At 36.1% G+C, this 20,370-nt stretch overlaps 1 protein-coding gene across 8 annotated transcripts in view; it reads left to right on the top strand.

The window, feature by feature from the left end:
* LOC146905961 (beta-amyrin synthase-like) overlaps positions 1 to 19,055 on the top strand; it is a 44,569-nt gene extending 25,514 nt beyond the window's left edge. For 7 of the 8 annotated variants that reach the window (XM_085722518.1, XM_085722520.1, XM_085722515.1 and 4 more), the window contains 8 exons: positions 10,582 to 10,701; positions 10,994 to 11,116; positions 16,922 to 17,021; positions 17,171 to 17,226; positions 17,327 to 17,695; positions 17,795 to 17,878; positions 18,222 to 18,305; positions 18,677 to 19,055. In XM_085722518.1, the coding sequence (XP_085578644.1) occupies positions 10,582 to 10,701; positions 10,994 to 11,116; positions 16,922 to 17,021; positions 17,171 to 17,226; positions 17,327 to 17,695; positions 17,795 to 17,878; positions 18,222 to 18,305; positions 18,677 to 18,817 (1,077 nt within the window). In that variant the 3' untranslated portion in view covers positions 18,818 to 19,055. Of the gene's footprint in view, positions 1 to 10,581; positions 10,702 to 10,993; positions 11,117 to 16,921; positions 17,022 to 17,170; positions 17,227 to 17,326; positions 17,696 to 17,794; positions 17,879 to 18,221; positions 18,306 to 18,386; positions 18,569 to 18,676 lie in introns of those variants that run through there. The other variant, XM_085722516.1, reaches the window with a different exon arrangement.
* The last annotated feature ends 1,315 nt before the right edge of the window (positions 19,056 to 20,370 follow it).

Here is a 20,370-nt window from a genome sequence, read left to right as displayed (position 1 = left end):
AGTGGCATCGAAAGAAAATCCAGTAGACATGTTCACCAAATTATTACCGAGATCAAGGTTCAAACATTGCTTGGACTTGATTAACTTCATTGTGTAACACCCTATTTCTAATAAGCGGTAAAACGCGCGAATATACGTACATATTCTAGAAATAGATGCTACGTCTTCGAATCAAACCACAAAACATACATGCATAAAGATCATGTTACACAACATAGCAGCGGAACATACATATAATTCATAAAACATCTCTGGATCTCAACAAAATACAATTGTATTCTCCAATTCTCAAATAACAAATAACATCTCAACTCCAAATACATAGTCCAAAAATAAAAATAACATGCAAGAACTATCCTAGATCAGAGCCCTAATCTAGACACTTGCATAAACAGAGGAACTCCACTCCTCGGCATCATCAAGCAAACAACTAAGCATCCTGCACTCCATCTACCCGTCCATACGGAAAGGTAGGTGGTAAACCACTGAGGGTTAGCATTACATCATCATAATCCACGAAAAACATTTATCATGAACATTGGAAATGAAAGAATATATTCAAGAATAACAATCCATACATATATTCACAAGTATCCACAACACATGCATATTATTCTTTACCATCATTCCAAGTTCATCTCAACAAGTGTATCATACACATATCTCAAATTCACCTTGTCAATCAACAATTAACCCTCAATAATTCAATCCACAAATTACAGTTAGCAATCAATCATAAAACACATTGCAATGCAATTCAATCCACCAACAGTTTATGCAATGATTCTAGACTCATCTAGATGCATGTGGTACCAAATCACCTCCAGGTCGTCACCTTCGATGCAACAAAAACATCGTACTCACCTCAATTGGATATAAAATCCGCCACCATCAGTCTTGGATATAAAATCCACCACCATCAGTCATGAATGCATGAACATATGACTCAACTACAAATGCATATGTTCACACAAACAATAATCACCTCACCATCACCAATACTTGTATATATGCAATCATCAACAATTCACCATCAATTTAACATATATACAATCACCAACAACATCAAAAATCACACAACATGAAGTTGTCACATAATTACACCACCAATCATCTTCACATAACATATAACAATTCTCCGTAGAGGATTCACAATCAATTGGTTCTCAAAAGTCCTCTTTAGTCAAGTTCGTCTCTCAAAATCACAACATTAAATTAATTGAACATTTAAGTCAAAACCAAGTAAACAAGCTCAATTGCCTATGCCTTGTATTCTCACAACCCACATGTGTGTGCAGTAGAGGTTACGTAAGCATTTCATCGGCCAAACACGACGAATTAATGAAAATCACAAAGTTCGTCTCAATCATCATTTTTCAATGAATTTCCCAATTTCTAAGTAAAACAAGTAGGTTCACCACATCACAGTTTAACCACCTTAGTTGCACTCTTAAAATCAAGTTTTCAAAGATTAAAAACATTCCACAAGGATTGGGTCGACTTAGAACTAGTTATGCGGGATTTTTCGACAAAACGTTTCAAGAGTATTTTCCCCATAACTTGCAAACCAAAAATCGTATTCAAGTCAAACCAACGCCCTTAGAAAGATAAAAATATTATCTACAATTTTCATGTCTGTACCATAAACCAGTTCACGACTGAAACGAGTAAAAAAGATGCGAGAGTGCAAAACAGGAACCCTGTCCTGCTACAACTCGCCACTGCGAGTCGGGCTACTCGCCACTGCGAGTTATGATAGTTCAGTCTCGGGAAAAAGAGCCATTTTCACCCCAAAACCCCAATTTTGACTCCCCAATGCCCAAATTTTATCCCAAGGTTCATCCAAACATTTCTAAACATGAAAAGACATTCAATTCCATATAAAATTTGTCCTAAAACATTCTCTAAACAAAATTCATCATTTGACCCATTTTTCATCAAACATTCAAAAACAACACAAGGTCATAGCAAACTCCACAATTATGATTACCCAATGTTTTAATCATCAACAACAACATCTCTCAACCACAACAGCAACTAATCATCATGAACTTATCAACAATTCATCTCGACAACACATCATATCGCCATTTTTGAACAAAAATGCAAAGCTCACATCACATATAACCACAACTTAAGCATGTAATTTCATCATCAACAACTCAATTAACATTTAATTTACATACCCAAACATTGCATCAAAACATGTACACGAATTTACAATCAATTAAGCTCAATTCAACAATTTCACAAAATGGGTAAAATAAAAAAAATGTGAATTATGGTTGAAATCTAACCCTCTTACCTCTAACACCAAGATCCTCTAACTCAAGCTTCAATTTAGCTCCTAGATGTTGAATCCCCTCTTTGCCTTCTAACCCTCGTTGTTGTTCTTCTCTCTAGCCTCTATCTCTTCTCTTCTCAAATGAAATGAAATGTGAAATGTTTGTAAAACCTAATTTCACCAACAACTAGAGTTTATATATATGCTCTACTCAATTGGGCTTACCTCTCAAACCTTAATGGGCCTAACCCATTTCTATTCTAACACCCAAAATGTCACTACTCACTTAATGGTAAATTATATCACTAATGGTCACTTAACGGTAATTAAAATAATTAATACACCTTTTTGTAACTTGGTAAAATAATATTCTTACTAAGTACTAAAAATAACCTCCAACAAAATTACAAAAATTGCCACTGCCCACAAAATGACCAAAATGCCCCTAAGTCCAAAATGACTAAAATACCCCTCCAATACCAAATTCTACGAATCCCAACCAAAATACACACAAAAGCAAGTAATCACATATAAACACATATAACACACATAAATAAATAATAAAATAAAACTAGCGAAAATCGGGCTGTTACAACTCTCCCCTACTAAAAAGAATTTTCGCCCTCGAAAATTACCTGAAGGAAACAACGCTGGATACGCAACCCTCATCCTACTCTCCGATTCCCAAGTGGCACTCTCACCGGTCGGTCCAACCCAAATCACTTTAACCAAAACGACCTCCTTGCCACGCAAACGCTTCACTTCACGATCCTCAATCCTAACTGGCCAAGTCTCAACGGTTAAATTATCCCTTACTTCCAACTCATCCACTTGGATCACATGAGACGCATCATACACATACTTCCTCAACTGAGACACATGAAACACATCATGAAGATTCGACAAAGATGGCGGTAACGCAATCCGATACGCTACAACCCCAACCTTCTCAACAATCTCAAAGGGTCCAACAAAACGAGGAGTCAACTTCCGACACTTCAAAGCATGACCAACACTAGTTACAGGATTCACTCTCAAAAACACATGATCACCAACCTGAAACTCAAGGTCTTTCATCCTTTTATCGTGATAACTCTTCTGCCTACTCTGAGACGCTTTCATCTTCTCTTGAATCATCTTAACCTTTTTCGTAGTTTCTTGCACAACTTCCGGTCCTAACAAAGCACTTTCTCCTGACTCATACCAACACAACAGAGTTCTACACCTCCGACCATACAAAGCTTCAAACGGTGTCATTCCGATACTAGAATGAAAACTGTTGTTGTAGGTAAACTCAATCAACGGTAAACATTCAATCCAACTGACACCTTGCTCCAACACACAAGCTCTCAACAAATCTTCCAAACTCTGAATAATCCTCTCTGTCTGACCATCAGTCTGGAGATGATTAGCAGAACTCAACCTCAACTTAGTCCCCAAAGCGGCTTGCAAACTCTCCCAAAACTTAGAAGTAAACCTCGGATCCCGATCCGACACAATACTAGAAGGAACACCATGCAATCTAACAATCTGCTCAATGTAGATTTCAGCCAACTTCGCCACAGACATACCGGTCTTAACATGAACAAAATGTGCCGACTTCGTCAACCGATCAACAATCACCCAAATAGAACCAAAACCCTTAGCAGTCTTCGGCAACGCTCCAACAAAGTCCATTGATATACTATCCCACTTCCATTCTGGCACAAACAACGGCTGCATCAAACTTGACGGCTTCTGATGTTCAATCTTAGACTTCTGACACACCAAACAAGCATACACAAACTCTACGATCTCTTTCTTCATTCCAGGCCACCAAAACAACTTCTTCAAATCTTGATACATCTTAGACGCTCCTGGATGAATACTCAAACTACTTCTATGACCTTCTTCCAAAATCTGCCTCTTAAGCTCAAGAACACTTGATACACAAACACGATCACGAAACATCAAAACACCGTTCTCATCCAACCTGAAATCCCCACATTTACCTTGGTTAACCAACACTACTCGATCTATAAGTTCCAAATCTCCCTTCTGACCATTCTTGATCTCCTCCAGAATATTACTCGTCAGTTTCAACATTCCCAACCTGACGAAGCATAAGCCACAACCTGACGATTTTGCATAAGCACACCACCAAGACCCATCTTAGAAGCATCACAATACACAACAAACGATTCCTTCGGATTCGGCAAAATCAACACTGGAGCCGAAGTCAACCTCTTCATCAACTCTTGGAAACTCTTCTTACACTTAGCATCCCAAACATAAGCTGTCCTTTCCGAGTCAACTGCGTCAATGGCAACGCCAACTTAGAGAATCCCTCAATGAACCTCCGATAATAACCTGCCAATCCCAGAAAGCTCCTCACTTCAAAAACAGACTTAGGTGATTCCCATTGCAACACTGCATCAACCTTCGACGGATCCACGACAATACCACCTTTAGAAATCACATGACCAAGGAAACCTACTTCCCGCAACCAAAACTCACACTTCGACAACTTAGCAAACAACTTCTTCTCCTTCAAAACTCCCAACACAATCCTCAAATGCTCGACATGCTCTTCTTCAGACTTCAAATACACCAAAATATCATCGATAAACACCACCACAAAACGATCCAGAAAAGGATGAAATATTCTATTCATATATTCCATGAAAACACCTGGCGCATTAGACACTCCAAATGGCATCACAGAATACTCATAGTGTCCATACCTCGTTCTGAATGCAGTTTTGGATATATCTTCCCCCTTTACTCGAATCTGATGATATCCTGGTCTCAAATCAATCTTACTGAACACTTCCGCACCAACCAACTGATCCATCAAATCATCAATCCTCGGAAGCGGATACCGATTCTTAATTGTCACCTTGTTCAACTGCCAATAATCCACACACAACCTCATGCTTCCATCTTTCTTCTTAACCAACAACACTGGAGCTCCCCACGGCGAAACACTTGGCCTGATAAACTGTTTCTCTAGCAACTCTTCCAACTGCTTCTTCAACTCACCCAACTCTAATGCAGACATCCGATAAGGCGCAATCGAAATAGACTCGTTCCTGGTACTAAATCAATTGCAAACTCAACTTCCCTCTCCGACGGTAATTCGGTAATGTCGTCCGGAAAAACTTCTGGAAACTCTTGCACTACCGGCAAATTACCAACACCTTTCTCACTACTTTCCTTCAAGGAAGCAAACATCATGAACACACTAGCTTCGCCATCCAAGGACTTCTTCACTTGCTCCGCGGTCAAGAACTTACCACCTTCCTCAGCTACTGGCTTAGAAAACGTCACACTCTTGGTCAAACAATTAATGTTAACACCAAAAGTCAACATCCAATCCATACCGAAAATCACGTCCATATGCTTCAACGGAAGACACACAAGATCCAACTCAAAATCAACATTGCCAAAGCTAACAGGGCACTTAGCACACACTAAAGAAGTAGTCACTGAACCACTAGTCGGGGTGTCGATAACCATCCCTCGAGACAACGGAGTCACAACCAAACCCAAACGCTCAACACAACTAACCGCAATAAAAGAATGAGTAGCACCAGTATCAATAATTGCAATCAAATGAGTACTATTGATAAAACACATACCTCAGATGAGATTATCCGGATGCTCTACCTCTTCCGCATTCAATGCAAACACCTTGCATACAGCCTTCTTCGGTTTGGTACACCTAGTACTGATATGCCCCTTCTCACCACAATTGTAGCAAGTGATCTCCTTCTTGCACTCAACAGCCTTGTGACCTGCTTCTCCACACTTGTAGCACTTCTCACTACCCCTACAATCATTAGCAAAATGGCCCAATGTGCCACACTTGTAGCACCTCACCTCAGCAACATTCACCTTAGAGTCTCCACCAGATTCTCTCTTCTTGCCTTTGTCCTTGTTGTACGGCTTCCCAAATCCATGACTCTTTCCTTTCTTCTCATTCTGAGTCTTGTAGTGATTAACATTAGCTCTTCCAGCATCATCAAACATGCGACACTTATGCACCAAAGTATCAAAATCACGGATCTCCTGAATACACATGTACTGATTGATGTCGGGCCTCAAACCGCTCTCGAACTTCACACACTTGGAAACCATAGCATCCTCCGCATTGATGTACGGACAAAACCTCGAAAGCTCCTCAAACTTCGCCGCAACCACAACCACAAACAACTGAGCTTCTCTATCCAATAGATACCTGGAGTATGCGGCTTCTCCCCACTTAGCTCAGACCCGCCTAAAAGAACGGAACACCGGAACAAGTACCGACAGTACTTCCGTACATGTCGCATACAACGGGAAAAACAACCAACAAATAAGAACAACAACACAACAACACAAGAACAAGTACCGAAGGTAACTCATTGCCATTCACATACTAACAGGGTAAATCAACAAACACTAGTCTATTAGTCCAGACAAGACTGATCACGGCTCTGATACCAACTTGTAACACCCTATTTCTAATAAGCGGTAAAACACGCGAATATACGTACATATTCTAGAAATAGATGCTACGTCTTCGAATCAAACCACAAAACATACATGTATAAAGATCATGTTACACAACATAGCAGCGGAACATACATATAATTCATAAAACATCTCTAGATCTCAACAAAATACAATTGTATTCTCCAATTCTCAAATAACAAATAACATCTCAACTCCAAATACATAGTCCAAAAATAAAACTAACATGCAAGAACTATCCTAGATCAGAGCCCTAATCTAGACACTTGCATAAACAGAGGAACTCCACTCCTCGGCATCATCAAGCAAACAACTAAGCATCCTGCACTCCATCTACCCGTCCATACGGAAAGGTAGGTGGTAAACCACTGAGGGTTAGCATTACATCATCATAATCCACGAAAAACATTTATCATGAACATTGGAAATGAAAGAATATATTCAAGAATAACAATCCATACATATATTCACAAGTATCCACAACACATGCATATTATTCTTTACCATCATTCCAAGTTCATCTCAACAAGTGTATCATACACATATCTCAAATTCACCTTGTCAATCAACAATTAACCCTCAATAATTCAATCCACAAATTACAGTTAGCAATCAATCATAAAACACATTGCAATGCAATTCAATCCACCAACAGTTTATGCAATGATTCTAGACTCATCTAGATGCATGTGGTACCAAATCACCTCCAGGTCGTCACCTTCGATGCAACAAAAACATCGTACTCACCTCAATTGGATATAAAATCCGCCACCATCAGTCTTGGATATAAAATCCACCACCATCAGTCATGAATGCATGAACATATGACTCAACTACAAATGCATATGTTCACACAAACAATAATCACCTCACCATCACCAATACTTGTATATATGCAATCATCAACAATTCACCATCAATTTAACATATATACAATCACCAACAACATCAAAAATCACACAACATGAAGTTGTCACATAATTACACCACCAATCATCTTCACATAACATATAACAATTTTCCGTAAAGGATTCACAATCAATTGGTTCTCAAAAGTCCTCTTTAGTCAAGTTCGTCTCTCAAAATCACAACATTAAATTAATTGAACATTTAAGTCAAAACCAAGTAAACAAGCTCAATTGCCTATGCCTTGTATTCTCACAACCCACATGTGTGTGCAGTAGAGGTTACGTAAGCATTTCATCGGCCAAACACGATAAATTAATGAAAATCACAAAGTTCGTCTCAATCATCATTTTTCAATGAATTTCCCAATTTCTAAGTAAAACAAGTAGGTTCACCACATCACAGTTTAACCACCTTAATTGCACTCTTAAAATCAAGTTTTCAAAGATTAAAAACATTCCACAAGGATTGGGTCGACTTAGAAGTAGTTATGCGGGATTTTTCGACAAAACGTTTCAAGAGTATTTTCCCCATAACTTGCAAACCAAAAATCGTATTCAAGTCAAACCAACGCCCTTAGAAAGATAAAAATATTATCTACAATTTTCATGTTTGTACCATAAACCAGTTCACGACTAAAACGAGTGAAAAAGATGCGAGAGTGCAAAACAGGAACCCTGTCCTGCTACAACTCGCCACTACGAGTAGGGCTACTCGCCACTGCGAGTTAGCAGTTACTCGCTGTTGCGAGTAAGCTTGCTCGCAGCTGCGAGTTATGACAGTTCAGTCTGGGGAAAAAGAACCATTTTCACCCCAAAACCCCAATTTTGACTCCCCAATGCCCAAATTTGATCCCAAGGTTCATCCAAACATTTCTAAACATGAAAAGACATTCAATTCCATATAAAATTTGTCCTAAAACATTCTCTAAACAAAATTCATCATTTGACCCATTTTTCATCAAACATTCAAAAACAACACAAGGTCATAGCAAACTCCACAATTATGATTACCCAATGTTTTAATCATCAACAACAACATCTCTCAACCACAACAGCAACTAATCATCATGAACTTATCAACAATTCATCTCGACAACACATCATATCGCCATTTTTGAACAAAAATGCAAAGCTCACATCACATATAACCACAACTTAAGCATGTAATTTCATCATCAACAACTCAATTAACATTTAATTTACATACCCAAACATTGCATCAAAACATGTACACGAATTTACAATCAATTAAGCTCAATTCAACAATTTCACAAAATGGGTAAAATAAAAAAAATGTGAATTATGGTTGAAATCTAACCCTCTTACCTCTAACACCAAGATCCTCTAACTCAAGCTTCAATTTAGCTCCTAGATGTTGAATCCCCTCTTTGCCTTCTAACCCTCGTTGTTGTTCTTCTCTCTAGCCTCTATCTCTTCTCTTCTCAAATGAAATGAAATGTGAAATGTTTGTAAAACCTAATTTCACCAACAACTAGAGTTTATATATATGCTCTACTCAATTGGGCTTACCTCTCAAACCTTAATGGGCCTAACCCATTTCTATTCTAACACCCAAAATGTCACTACTCACTTAATGGTAAATTATATCACTAATGGTCACTTAACGGTAATTAAAATAATTAATACACCTTTTTGTAACTTGGTAAAATAATATTCTTACTAAGTACTAAAAATAACCTCCAACAAAATTACAAAAATTGCCACTGCCCACAAAATGACCAAAATGCCCCTAAGTCCAAAATGACTAAAATACCCCTCCAATACCGAATTCTACGAATCCCAACCAAAATACACACAAAAGCAAGTAATCACATATAAACACATATAACACACATAAATAAATAATAAAATAAAACTAGCGAAAATCGGGCTGTTACACATTGAAGCATAGATGAAGGTTGGAGAGAGCAGCAAGGTGATTGATGGTTAAATTGGCATCATCACTTTTTTAGAGTCAAGGTGGAGAATTGTTGAAAAGTGACTCAAAATGTGCATTCTGTTTGTCAAAATCGGTGGCCGATTTGTACCACACGGTGGCCGATTTTGACCTGGTTTTGGAGACTTTTGTCTCTGGAAAAATCAGTGGCCGATTTTGCAAACTCGGTGGCCGATTTGTCGCAGGAGGAGAAAAATAAAACAGCTTGTGCGCGTGTTTTGTTCCAATTTTTGAGGGATGCTTTCCACTATAAATATAAGCCTTGTATCAGATGATTATGTGTGTAGAAAACAGGGTTTTGAAGCCAACATACAAACTAGGGTTTATAGAGAATTTCTCTTGGCAACAAACACAAGGGTTGGGATTGTTTTGATTCACCTTGAACAAAGCACTATTAGGATTGAGTCATTTGGTCACGAGAAGAGGCTGGGACTTGGGTAGAATTAGGTTTGAAGACTGATTCTTGTAACTCAATATCTCTTTGTAAAGAAACTCATATCATTATAGTGGAACAGAGAGCTGCTCTCTCCCCAGAGTAGGTCATCATTAGACCGAACTGTGTAAACAGATTCTTGTGTTCTCCTTCTTCCTTTTATCTCTTGCTATTTATCTTTTGTTTGAATTATTTTGTCACCCACTTGATTTGATTACTTGGTATTAATTTGCTCCACGCATCAAATTTATTATTGGTGTTTTTCACAACAAATTCACAACAGATTTTATTATTGCTTCACAAAGGGACTCTCCTTTTTACAATCTGTCTTAATAGCTTCACAACAAATTACAAAATGAAGGAATGTCCTCTCATTCCCTGCAAAGTTAATATTTATATTCTCCTAGATTATACATGTAATATAGGATTAATTATTATTACTATTGTAACTAATGTGATTCATTCATTAAATAATTTTTTGTCAATCGCAATACATACAATGTAGAGTTTTGGTAGCCAAGAATGGGATGCTGGGTTTGCTGTTCAAGCTTTGATTGCCACAAACTTAATTGAAGAAATTGGTCCTTCACTTGCCAGAGGACATGATTTCATTAAGAAATCTCAGGTATACATGCTTAATATTGATGACATAATGACCGTTCTCCTTCCTTTAATTTACGAAAATTAAACTTCCAATGAATCATGTTTATCCAAATTTTAAGACAAATTTAATGATTACTAAATAGCTAATTACCAAGCCAGTAAATAATAATTATAATTAGTACTAATATTATATTGTTCTAATTATAGCACATTTGATTTACTATTATCTACTTAGTTAGTGTTCATCATCAGGCCTTTGAACAATATGTGTGCTAATTTTAAAATCCAATGAAATTTATGCTTTTATTTCACAGGTTAGGGACAACCCATCAGGAGATTTTAAGAGTATGCATCGTCATATTTCTAAAGGCTCGTGGACTTTCTCTGATCAAGACCATGGATGGCAAGTTTCTGATTGCACCGCAGATGGTCTGAAGGTAAATAACATGTTGGAACACTAGTTAATTCCAGTGAAGAAAATTGGATAGAAAAACACTATGAAAGAACTAGTGTGTGGGTGTGACTTAAAAATGTCCCACATTGGAGGGTCACCCCAACTAGTAAGTGTTTATATATGGGTCGTGAATTAAAAAAAAAAAATGATATATTTTTTTTTTGTCACTTGAAAATGTTAAATTAATTAATTATTTAATTAATTTAATCATTATCCGTAAGCGCTACGCGTAACAAATAAATTTGTTACGATCCGACCCAATCCAAAAGCATATCCAGAAACTTCCGGATATATCCAATTAAGAAACAAAACGCGTTTGCTTAAGGATTAAGCAGACTTAATCCCCAAGTCACTCGTTTTTTGTTACAAACTCTCCCTATAAAAGGAGAGCTCGCCCCATTTGATTCTTCACACCAAAATCTCACAGTTGATGCTTCCTGTGCGGTTTTCTCTCTTCTCCCTTTCGATTTTAACAAATCGTTCTTCTGCTTCTACTCCTTTCTGTCCCTTCGGTATTAAGAGTGTTCTTAAGACCATAGTCCCTTGGTCTTAAGTTCATATTCCCTTCGATAATATATGATTCTTCGGAATATAGAGTACTATTAAGATCATATTAAAGAATGATCTTAACAGTATATATATTATTTTTTAAAGAGAAATGGTGGTATCACCATATTTGAGTGGTCGTAGTGCCATATTCATGTTTTAGAGAAGTTATAGAATGGTGGTAACACCATATTTGAGTGGTCTCAGCACCATAATAGAATGGTAATAATACCATATTAATTTGAACGGTTTCGAATAGAGCGGTTACGTACCGTATAGAGTGGCTTCGATCAAACGATTGAGCCATATTTTGAGGGTGTAATTCTCGAACGATTTTTCTACAGTGCAGTAGTTAATCGAACAGTTGTAGCTGGGCTTGTTTTATCCTGGAGGCGGCGTGGTTGATAGTCTACCTTGCACAACTTTGGGTAGTGCCACGAAACGTCTTAAAGAGAGCGACCTGGTCGTGACTCAACCTAGTAACAACTTCGGTAGATGATAGAATTTGGAAATTCAAATTTAACAGTTTGGAAATCCAAAAAACAACAATTTTAAGACGTTTCGATTTGCTATGTCTACCGAAGAAGTTACTTTATTGAGGTTTAATTGTCCCTAAATACAACAAGGATAAATCATGTTATAGAATTACATCTTATGACTGAACACGACGAAGTGTTTGTTGTAAACAACAACACTATGAAATTCACATATGCGACTTTGAAATTTATTTTCAAAAAATTAAAACTGCAGCGTGAATAAATAAACTCTTAACCGTTAAGTAAATATAACCTTCAAGTGTTGCTGCATCGTCTTTTATTTTCTACTTTGACCCTTGACAATTGACAAAGACAATTCAGCATAACAAAGAGCTGATCGGGTAGGATAATATTAAATTGTCAAGTATTGAAAATTTTTGTAGAATGCAATGACAAAAAGGATGCTAAGGTTATAATGGAAAGTTGAGTGTACCACGTAACAGTATGCCTGCGCTATCAAAAATTGATTCGGTTCAGCACACATGAATTAAATATTTTGGTAAATTAATGCAAGAATACGTATTTGATATAACTATAAGCTGAAGCATCAATTTTGGGTAAACGTATATAAAATTGAGCACTCAATTATTTTAGGATTTTGATCCTATAAGAACAGGTCTAGTGACTTGTACTCTATGCATCCTTGTGGAAAAAGATTGCACCTTTAATGGTAGATTCAAAATTAAAATCCTCCTTCTATTTTACTAGTTGTGTGATTTTAATATGTGAACAACCCTTTAATTTTAAACTTGAGTAACTTGGACTTAATTCCAAAGTTATATAATTAAACAATTTTATTTATTGCAGTCAAGATATATGAATCAAAAGTTCATATAAATTATAATTTAGAGGATATGAATCTCTAAACATAATGATATGTGTTAATTTGATGACACATAAATTAGAAATGATAAAATGATATTTTTATCATATTTATTGATGACTGTGAACTTTGGAAAAATAAAATTGATATGCTTGAATGTTCAATTTTTTATAACGAAAATTGAAATTTATAGAGTACCCAAGTCTAAGAACAAAAATTCTAATTAAGAAATTTTTGAAGAAAAGACAATCCAACTTGTCTTATTTTGAACTTGGGATTGTCTGGACTATATTTAGATCCTGGACCCCAAGAGAGTTGAACTCACTAGTAGAGCCTATGAATATGTATTCATCGGGTATGCGATAAATAACGAAACATATAGGTTTTATGACCTAAATGTTAAAGTGATCATAGAATTTAAAAGATGTCGAATTCTATGTAAATATTTACCCCTTTAACTAAAGAATAATGGGGGCACTAGTGGGGGCTCTAATGGGAGCACGACATTAGTGGGGGCAAAATAAATTTCCCTTTAAAAATTAAGAACTAGTGGGGGCACTATATCTAATCACATTCATGTAATTAGAAATAGTTATGAAAACATCATACAAGATGTTATAGAACCTCAAGGAGGTAAGAAAGCTATAATTGCTAAAGAGTATGAACTTATGGTTTATACATTGGAAGAAGATCCATTAAGCCTTAAAGAAGCTATATCCTCATTGGATGTTGAATTATGGCAAGAAACAATAAACGATGAAATGGATTTTCTAGAGTCTAACAAAACATGAAACTTAGTTGACTTGTCTCATAGTTGCAAAACCAATCGGTTGTATTTGGATTTTTGAAAAAAAGGAACTAAAACCTGATGGTACGGTTAATGAATACAAGGCTTTCCTTGTAGTCAAAGGTTTTAAACAAAGAGAAAAATATAGACTTCTTCGACATTCATTCACCAGTCACGAAAATCATATCCATAAGAGTACTAGTCCCTTTAGCCGCCGTTTATAACTCGATAGTACTCCAAATGGATGTGAAAGTTGCCTTTTTATGGTGAACTAGAAGAACACGTCTATATGAAACAACCTGAAATTTTTTGCAATTCATGGACAAGAAAACAAGGTCTGTAAGTTAGATAATTATTTGAATGGTCTAAAATAAACTCCTGAGGAATGACATGAAAAATTTGACATTCTAATGTTATCGAATGAGTATAAAGTGAATGAAAGTGACAAATAATATTTGCACGATCATATATCTCTATGAAGACGACTTGCTCATATTGAAAGATTCATGTTATGAATTATGTGAAATCATTGTTTATCAACAACATTGATAAGAAAGACCTAAACAAAAAAATTGAAGTAATTCTTGGTTTCAAGATTACTAGATCAGAAAAGATAACTTTTTTGATAATTCTCACAAAGTTGAGAAGATCTTAAAGAAATGTAAACTTGCAATCACATATTATGATCCAAGTGAAAGAACCCTTGAGATGGAATTAGAAAAACAGAATATACGAGCATCATTGGCAGCACTTAGGTATGCCACTGAATGTATTACATCCGACATTGTCGATGTCGTGAAACTCTTGTGCAAGTTTACTAGTAGACGGATGAGAAGCATTGCCATGCTATAGAAAGAGTCATGAGGTGCCTTAAGAAGACTATGACTCTAAGATTACTTCACTAGGAGTAACATATTGTACTTAAATGGTACAAGATATAAAACAGAACATCTATCAGATGAATATTTAGCGACTAGTGTTTGCACATTAAGCATCACTAGAGGAGTTGTTTGTTAAAACAAATGATATTGACTCAGTCCACTATGGAATGAATCTGAGATGAGAACACTAGAGAAAACTAGTGAAGAAGCAAGTTGGCTAAGATCCTTGCTAGCTGAGATCCCTCTATGGGAAAAACCGTTACCTGCTGTGTTAATTCATTGCGATATTACCGCGGCTATTGCAAAGATTAAGAATCGTTATTACAATGGTAAGAGACGACAGATATGGCGAAAACACAACACGATTAGAGAGTGTATCTCTAAATGGAGCGGTTGGAGTTGATTTTGTACGTATGAATGAAAACTTAGCTGATCCTTTGACGAAAGGACTTAATAGAGAGAAAGTCCAAGAAACATCCAGTAGGATGGGACTAATGCCTATAGCCCACAAGTGATGGTAACCCGACCTACATGACTGGAGATCCCAAGAAATAGGTTCAATGGGTAAAAACAAGTCATGAAGTGGTAGAACATGCTATGAGAGAAAGAATTTAGAAAGCATGATCTGCAGCGAAAGAAGGATGAGGTAATAGTAACTCTTAATGAGATCTATACTCTATGTTGAGTGGGGTACACAGCTACAGGAGTACCCTTGATAGACTCACCTATACGAATGTGGAACTTAGGCCGATCCTATGGAATTTCGAGGCAGAATTCCTAGAGCATTCGTTAAAACTGGGATACACGTGCAGGGCCTTAAAACGCACGGGCTTTTAGAATACACCTATGAAAAGGTTTGTGTGTGGATTCTATGTCTGAGATAGAGTTCAATGCTGTAAGCAACTCTTGTTAAATCAGAATATCTTCCACTATGCTAAGGTTCAAGTTGTTGGCGACACCTTTGTATATTAGCAAATCTCATGGAAACGTTTTACGTTATTTCTCGAAACCATTTTGAAGTCAAGTGGGGGATTGTTGGAACACTAGTTAATTCCAGTGAAGAAAATTGGATAGAAAAACACTATGAAAGAACTAGTGTGTGGGTGTGACTTAAAAATGTCCCACATTGGAGGGTCACCCCAACTAGTAAGTGTTTATATATGGGTCGTGAATTAAAAAAAAAAAATGATATATTTTTTTTTTGTCACTTGAAAATGTTAAATTAATTAATTAATTAATTAATTTAATCATTATCCGTAAGCGCTACGCGTAACAAATAAATTTGTTACGATCCGACCCAATCCAAAAGCATATCCAGAAACTTCCGGATATATCCAATTAAGAAACAAAACGCGTTTGCTTAAGGATTAAGCAGACTTAATCCCCAAGTCACTCGTTTTTTGTTACAAACTCTCCCTATAAAAGGAGAGCTCGCCCCATTTGATTCTTCACACCAAAATCTCACAGTTAATGCTTCCTGTGCGGTTTTCTCTCTTCTCCCTTTCGATTTTAACAAATCGTTCTTCTGCTTCTACTCCTTTCTGTCCCTTCGGTATTAAGAGTGTTCTTAAGACCATAGTCCCTTGGTCTTAAGTTCATATTCCCTTCGATAATATATGATTCTTCGGAATATAGAGTACTATTAAGATCATATTAAAGAATGATCTTAACAGTATATATATTATTTTTTAAAGAGAAATGGTGGTATCACCATATTTGAGTGGTCGTAGTGCCATATTCATGTTTTAGAGAAGTTATAGAATGGTGGTAACACCATATTTGAGTGGTCTCAGCACCATAATAGAATGGTAATAATACCATATTAATTTGAACGGTTTCGAATAGAGCGGTTACGTACCGTATAGAGTGGCTTCGATCAAACGATTGAGCCATATTTTGAGGGTGTAATTCTCGAACGATTTTTCTACAGTGCAGTAGTTAATCGAACAGTTGTAGCTGGGCTTGTTTTATCCTGGAGGCGGCGTGGTTGATAGTCTACCTTGCACAACTTTGGGTAGTGCCACGAAACGTCTTAAAGAGAGCGACCTGGTCGTGACTCAACCTAGTAACAACTTCGGTAGATGATAGAATTTGGAAATTCAAATTTAACAGTTTGGAAATCCAAAAAACAACATAACAATATACGCTAGATATGCACAACTTAATTTGTTAAAAACATGCTTTTAAATCACCAATAAACTCTTTGGTGTTTCAGTGTTGTCTACTTTTATCAATGTTGCCTCCAGAGATTGTGGGTGAAAAGATGGAACTAGAGAGGTTATATGATTCAGTCAATCTCCTGTTGTCGCTCCAGGAAAGTTCTACTAATCAATTTTTAGCCCTATATTTTCATTGATGTATTGACTACTTATTGATCTTTCAACATGTTACTTGAATATCAACGAAAATGCACAAATTGTGCAAATGAGTTTGATCATTTACTTTTTTCTTTCATTCTTGCAGGGTAAAAAGGGTGGTATGCCATCATGGGAGCCGGCACGAGCTCAAGAATGGTTAGAAGTAAGGATTGTACTAATACATATAGTCTTGTGTAGTCTCATTAAACACACAAAACACCCAGATTTAATATAAACTAATTAACTCTGTTATTTATTTGCAGGTACTGAATCCCACCGAATTTTTCGCAGATATTGTAATTGAATATGAGTATGTTGAGTGCACTGGACCAGCAATTCAAGCTTTAGTTATGTTCAATAAGCTATATCCAGATCATAGGAAGAAAGAGATAGAGAATTTCATTGACAATGCAGTTAGATTCCTTGAAGATACACAAAAAGATGATGGTTCATGGTATGGAAGTTGGGGAATTTGCTTCATTTATGGTACTTTTTTTGCTCTTGGTGGATTAGCAGCTGCTGGAAAGACTTATACCAATTCTGTTGCTATTCGTAACGCTGTTCAATTTCTTCTCACAACACAAAGAGAGGATGGTGGTTGGGGAGAGAGCTATCTTTCATGCCCAAAAAAGGTTCATATTGAGTTATTATTAGTATTACTAATCATTCTTCAACTTCAACTAGAGTAGAAAATTGTGATTATGTCTTATTAAATACTAACAATAATGCAGAAATATATACCTCTTGAAGAAAGCCAACAATCAAATGTTGTACAAACTGCATGGGGTCTCATGAGTTTAATTTATGCTGGCCAGGTATGCTCTTCATGAATTAAAGGTCAGAATACTTTTTTTTAAGTTCTTGCTAACCAGTGCCCTCAGGGCATTAGTTAAACAATCTACAAATAAAAATTTAGTCTTATAAATAAAAGATGTTACTTTTAAACAAGTAATGATTACACAATTTTTTCATCAAAATTTACTTTTTGATGTTTAACCATTGCCCTTGAGGCACTGGTTATCATTCTCATTTTTTTAACCAAATATCCTCTGCACACAACTGGTTCTCACTCAAATTAGGAAGACCACAATTATTACCATAAATGCAAATGAATCTTAACATTGGTGTTTTTCTCTACTTTCTAATTCTTGTATATAGGCAGAGAGAGACCTTACTCCTCTTCATCGTGCTGCAAAATTTCTCATCAATTCCCAGTTGGAAGAGGGTGATTGGCCCCAACAGGTTCATGTTAATTAATACTTAAATATTAAATAACGAGGCTCCTATTTATGCTTAGCTCACAATACCGAAATTGATATATAGGAAGGAATGAATTGTGTCTTGAAAAACAAACCAGTAGCATTGTATAATCAAATAAAGAAAACAAAACATTGTGGGTAGGTGATATCTTTAGCCACTTGTGTAGCGATTAATTTATCATCTTAACTTTGTCAAGACACTCTAATGGGGACCAAGAAAAATATAATTAAAATGCATGCATGCACTTACCATGAAATCAAAACTCAATTTTAAAAATGTTTCAACTCTTTTTAATTTATGAAAACGACATAAAATACCTATTATTAATTTTAATTTTGTCTTATTTATTGTAGGGAATCACAGGAGTATTCTTCAAAAATTGTATGTTGCATTACACAATGTATAGAGATATTTTCCCATTGTGGGCTTTAGCTGAGTATCGTAGATATGTTCCATTGTCTTCCACTGGGGTTAAACTTGAAAAAAAGATTTGAGCATAAAAATGACAAATACATATCAATAAAGAAATATACAAGCAAATAAATCAATCAAGACAAGACTATTTCCTACGTGTATTGATTAGTTTTTCTTTCATGTTGGATTATATATGTATAGGTAGATGTGCTCTTCCATGTATGCTTTCTAAAATAATGTCTAATGTAACAACATGTCACTAAGTAGCTAAATAAATTCTCCTAGAAAAAGTACCTGAATAAATTACAATTTTAAGTATTTTCTATTTCAGCCATTTAAATGTTTTCTTATAGGAGGGTGTTGGAATTTTTTTTTATTAGATTATCTTGGTTGTGGCATTGATTGAGATAGTTCACTTTGCTTCATATTCATCCATTTAATGTAACAAGGTTTTTACATAAGAAAGTGCAAAAGTCTGAAATGGATATGCTATCATTGACCGTATATGTATAAGTCTCCATAATTAGGGATAGAAAAGCAGGCTGGTCTACCCCTTTAGGCCCACACCGCTTAAGCTCGCACAAAAATGGAACGAGAAGAGCCGAGTCAATTTAGGTGGCTGAGTCAAAAATCACATCCCACTTAGTGGCGAACTGATGAGTCCGAGGTTCTGCCCGTCAAACAATTTTTAAAATGCTTTTTTTTTTGTGACAATTTTGTTGTTATTTTTGGTAGTGGCCGTTATTTAAAAAAAATAGATTTGCATCAAATAAATTTGTGGTAGATACAAGCTTATGAGACAAATCCAACACCATCAACATAATTAACAAAATCAAAATCATAATCAATCGCAACAATGCCACAATTATCTTTCTATTATATGTAACATGTAATGAGAAGATAGTAATGTAACAATAATCCCCGTCTTTTGCCATGTCATTATAATTTTTCCCTCCATTTTTTGCCACCTCATCCCAATTTTCCCTCCCACTCTTATGGCCTCCATTTTCCGTTACATATTGATTCCATTTTTTCCGTTAATATTGATTTCACATATTCCGTTAAAAATTGATTGACATTGTCCGTAACTGATGGAAACAATAAAAAAAATGTCATTATAATCCATTGTAATGATCGACGGAGTAAGAAGCTAAGTCTCCAATAAATTAGCTCGTGGGCGGAGTAAGAGATTTATGTTGGCAAAAGTTGCCCTGTCAGATTAACTCCCAAATAGTTGTACATAGTATAATGTACAATGTAACAATATTGGTGTTGTCATACATAAATAAGGTTCGGGAGGCTACACAATTTGTTCAGTAATGAAGAGGAACGTGGCAAAAAGTAATTCATGTATGTGTATTAGCATTCAACCCTTCGAATAAATAATATTATATGGTCTTGTATATTACACCGATAAACTTTGCCCCTGGCAGTGTGCACTTTCTTTTGTTTAACCGTTGTTCATATTAGATTTTCTGGACCGGTTAGAAAACCAATCCATCGTTGATAGGTGGATAAGTAGCTTGTCGGATCAACGCACGCAGCTTAGGCGATCACCCTAACTCTGGCGACACCACCCCACCTAAGCATGCCTCAGTGCATCATACACCGTACACATGTTCTCCAACGGCTT

This window comes from Medicago sativa, chromosome 7, assembly GCF_051527215.1.
Source record: "Medicago sativa cultivar Bolivia chromosome 7, Bolivia_mono, whole genome shotgun sequence".
Classification (NCBI taxonomy): domain Eukaryota; kingdom Viridiplantae; phylum Streptophyta; class Magnoliopsida; order Fabales; family Fabaceae; genus Medicago; species Medicago sativa.
The sequence above is the reverse complement of the archived record's forward strand: the minus strand, read 5'-3'. Positions and strand labels throughout refer to the sequence as shown.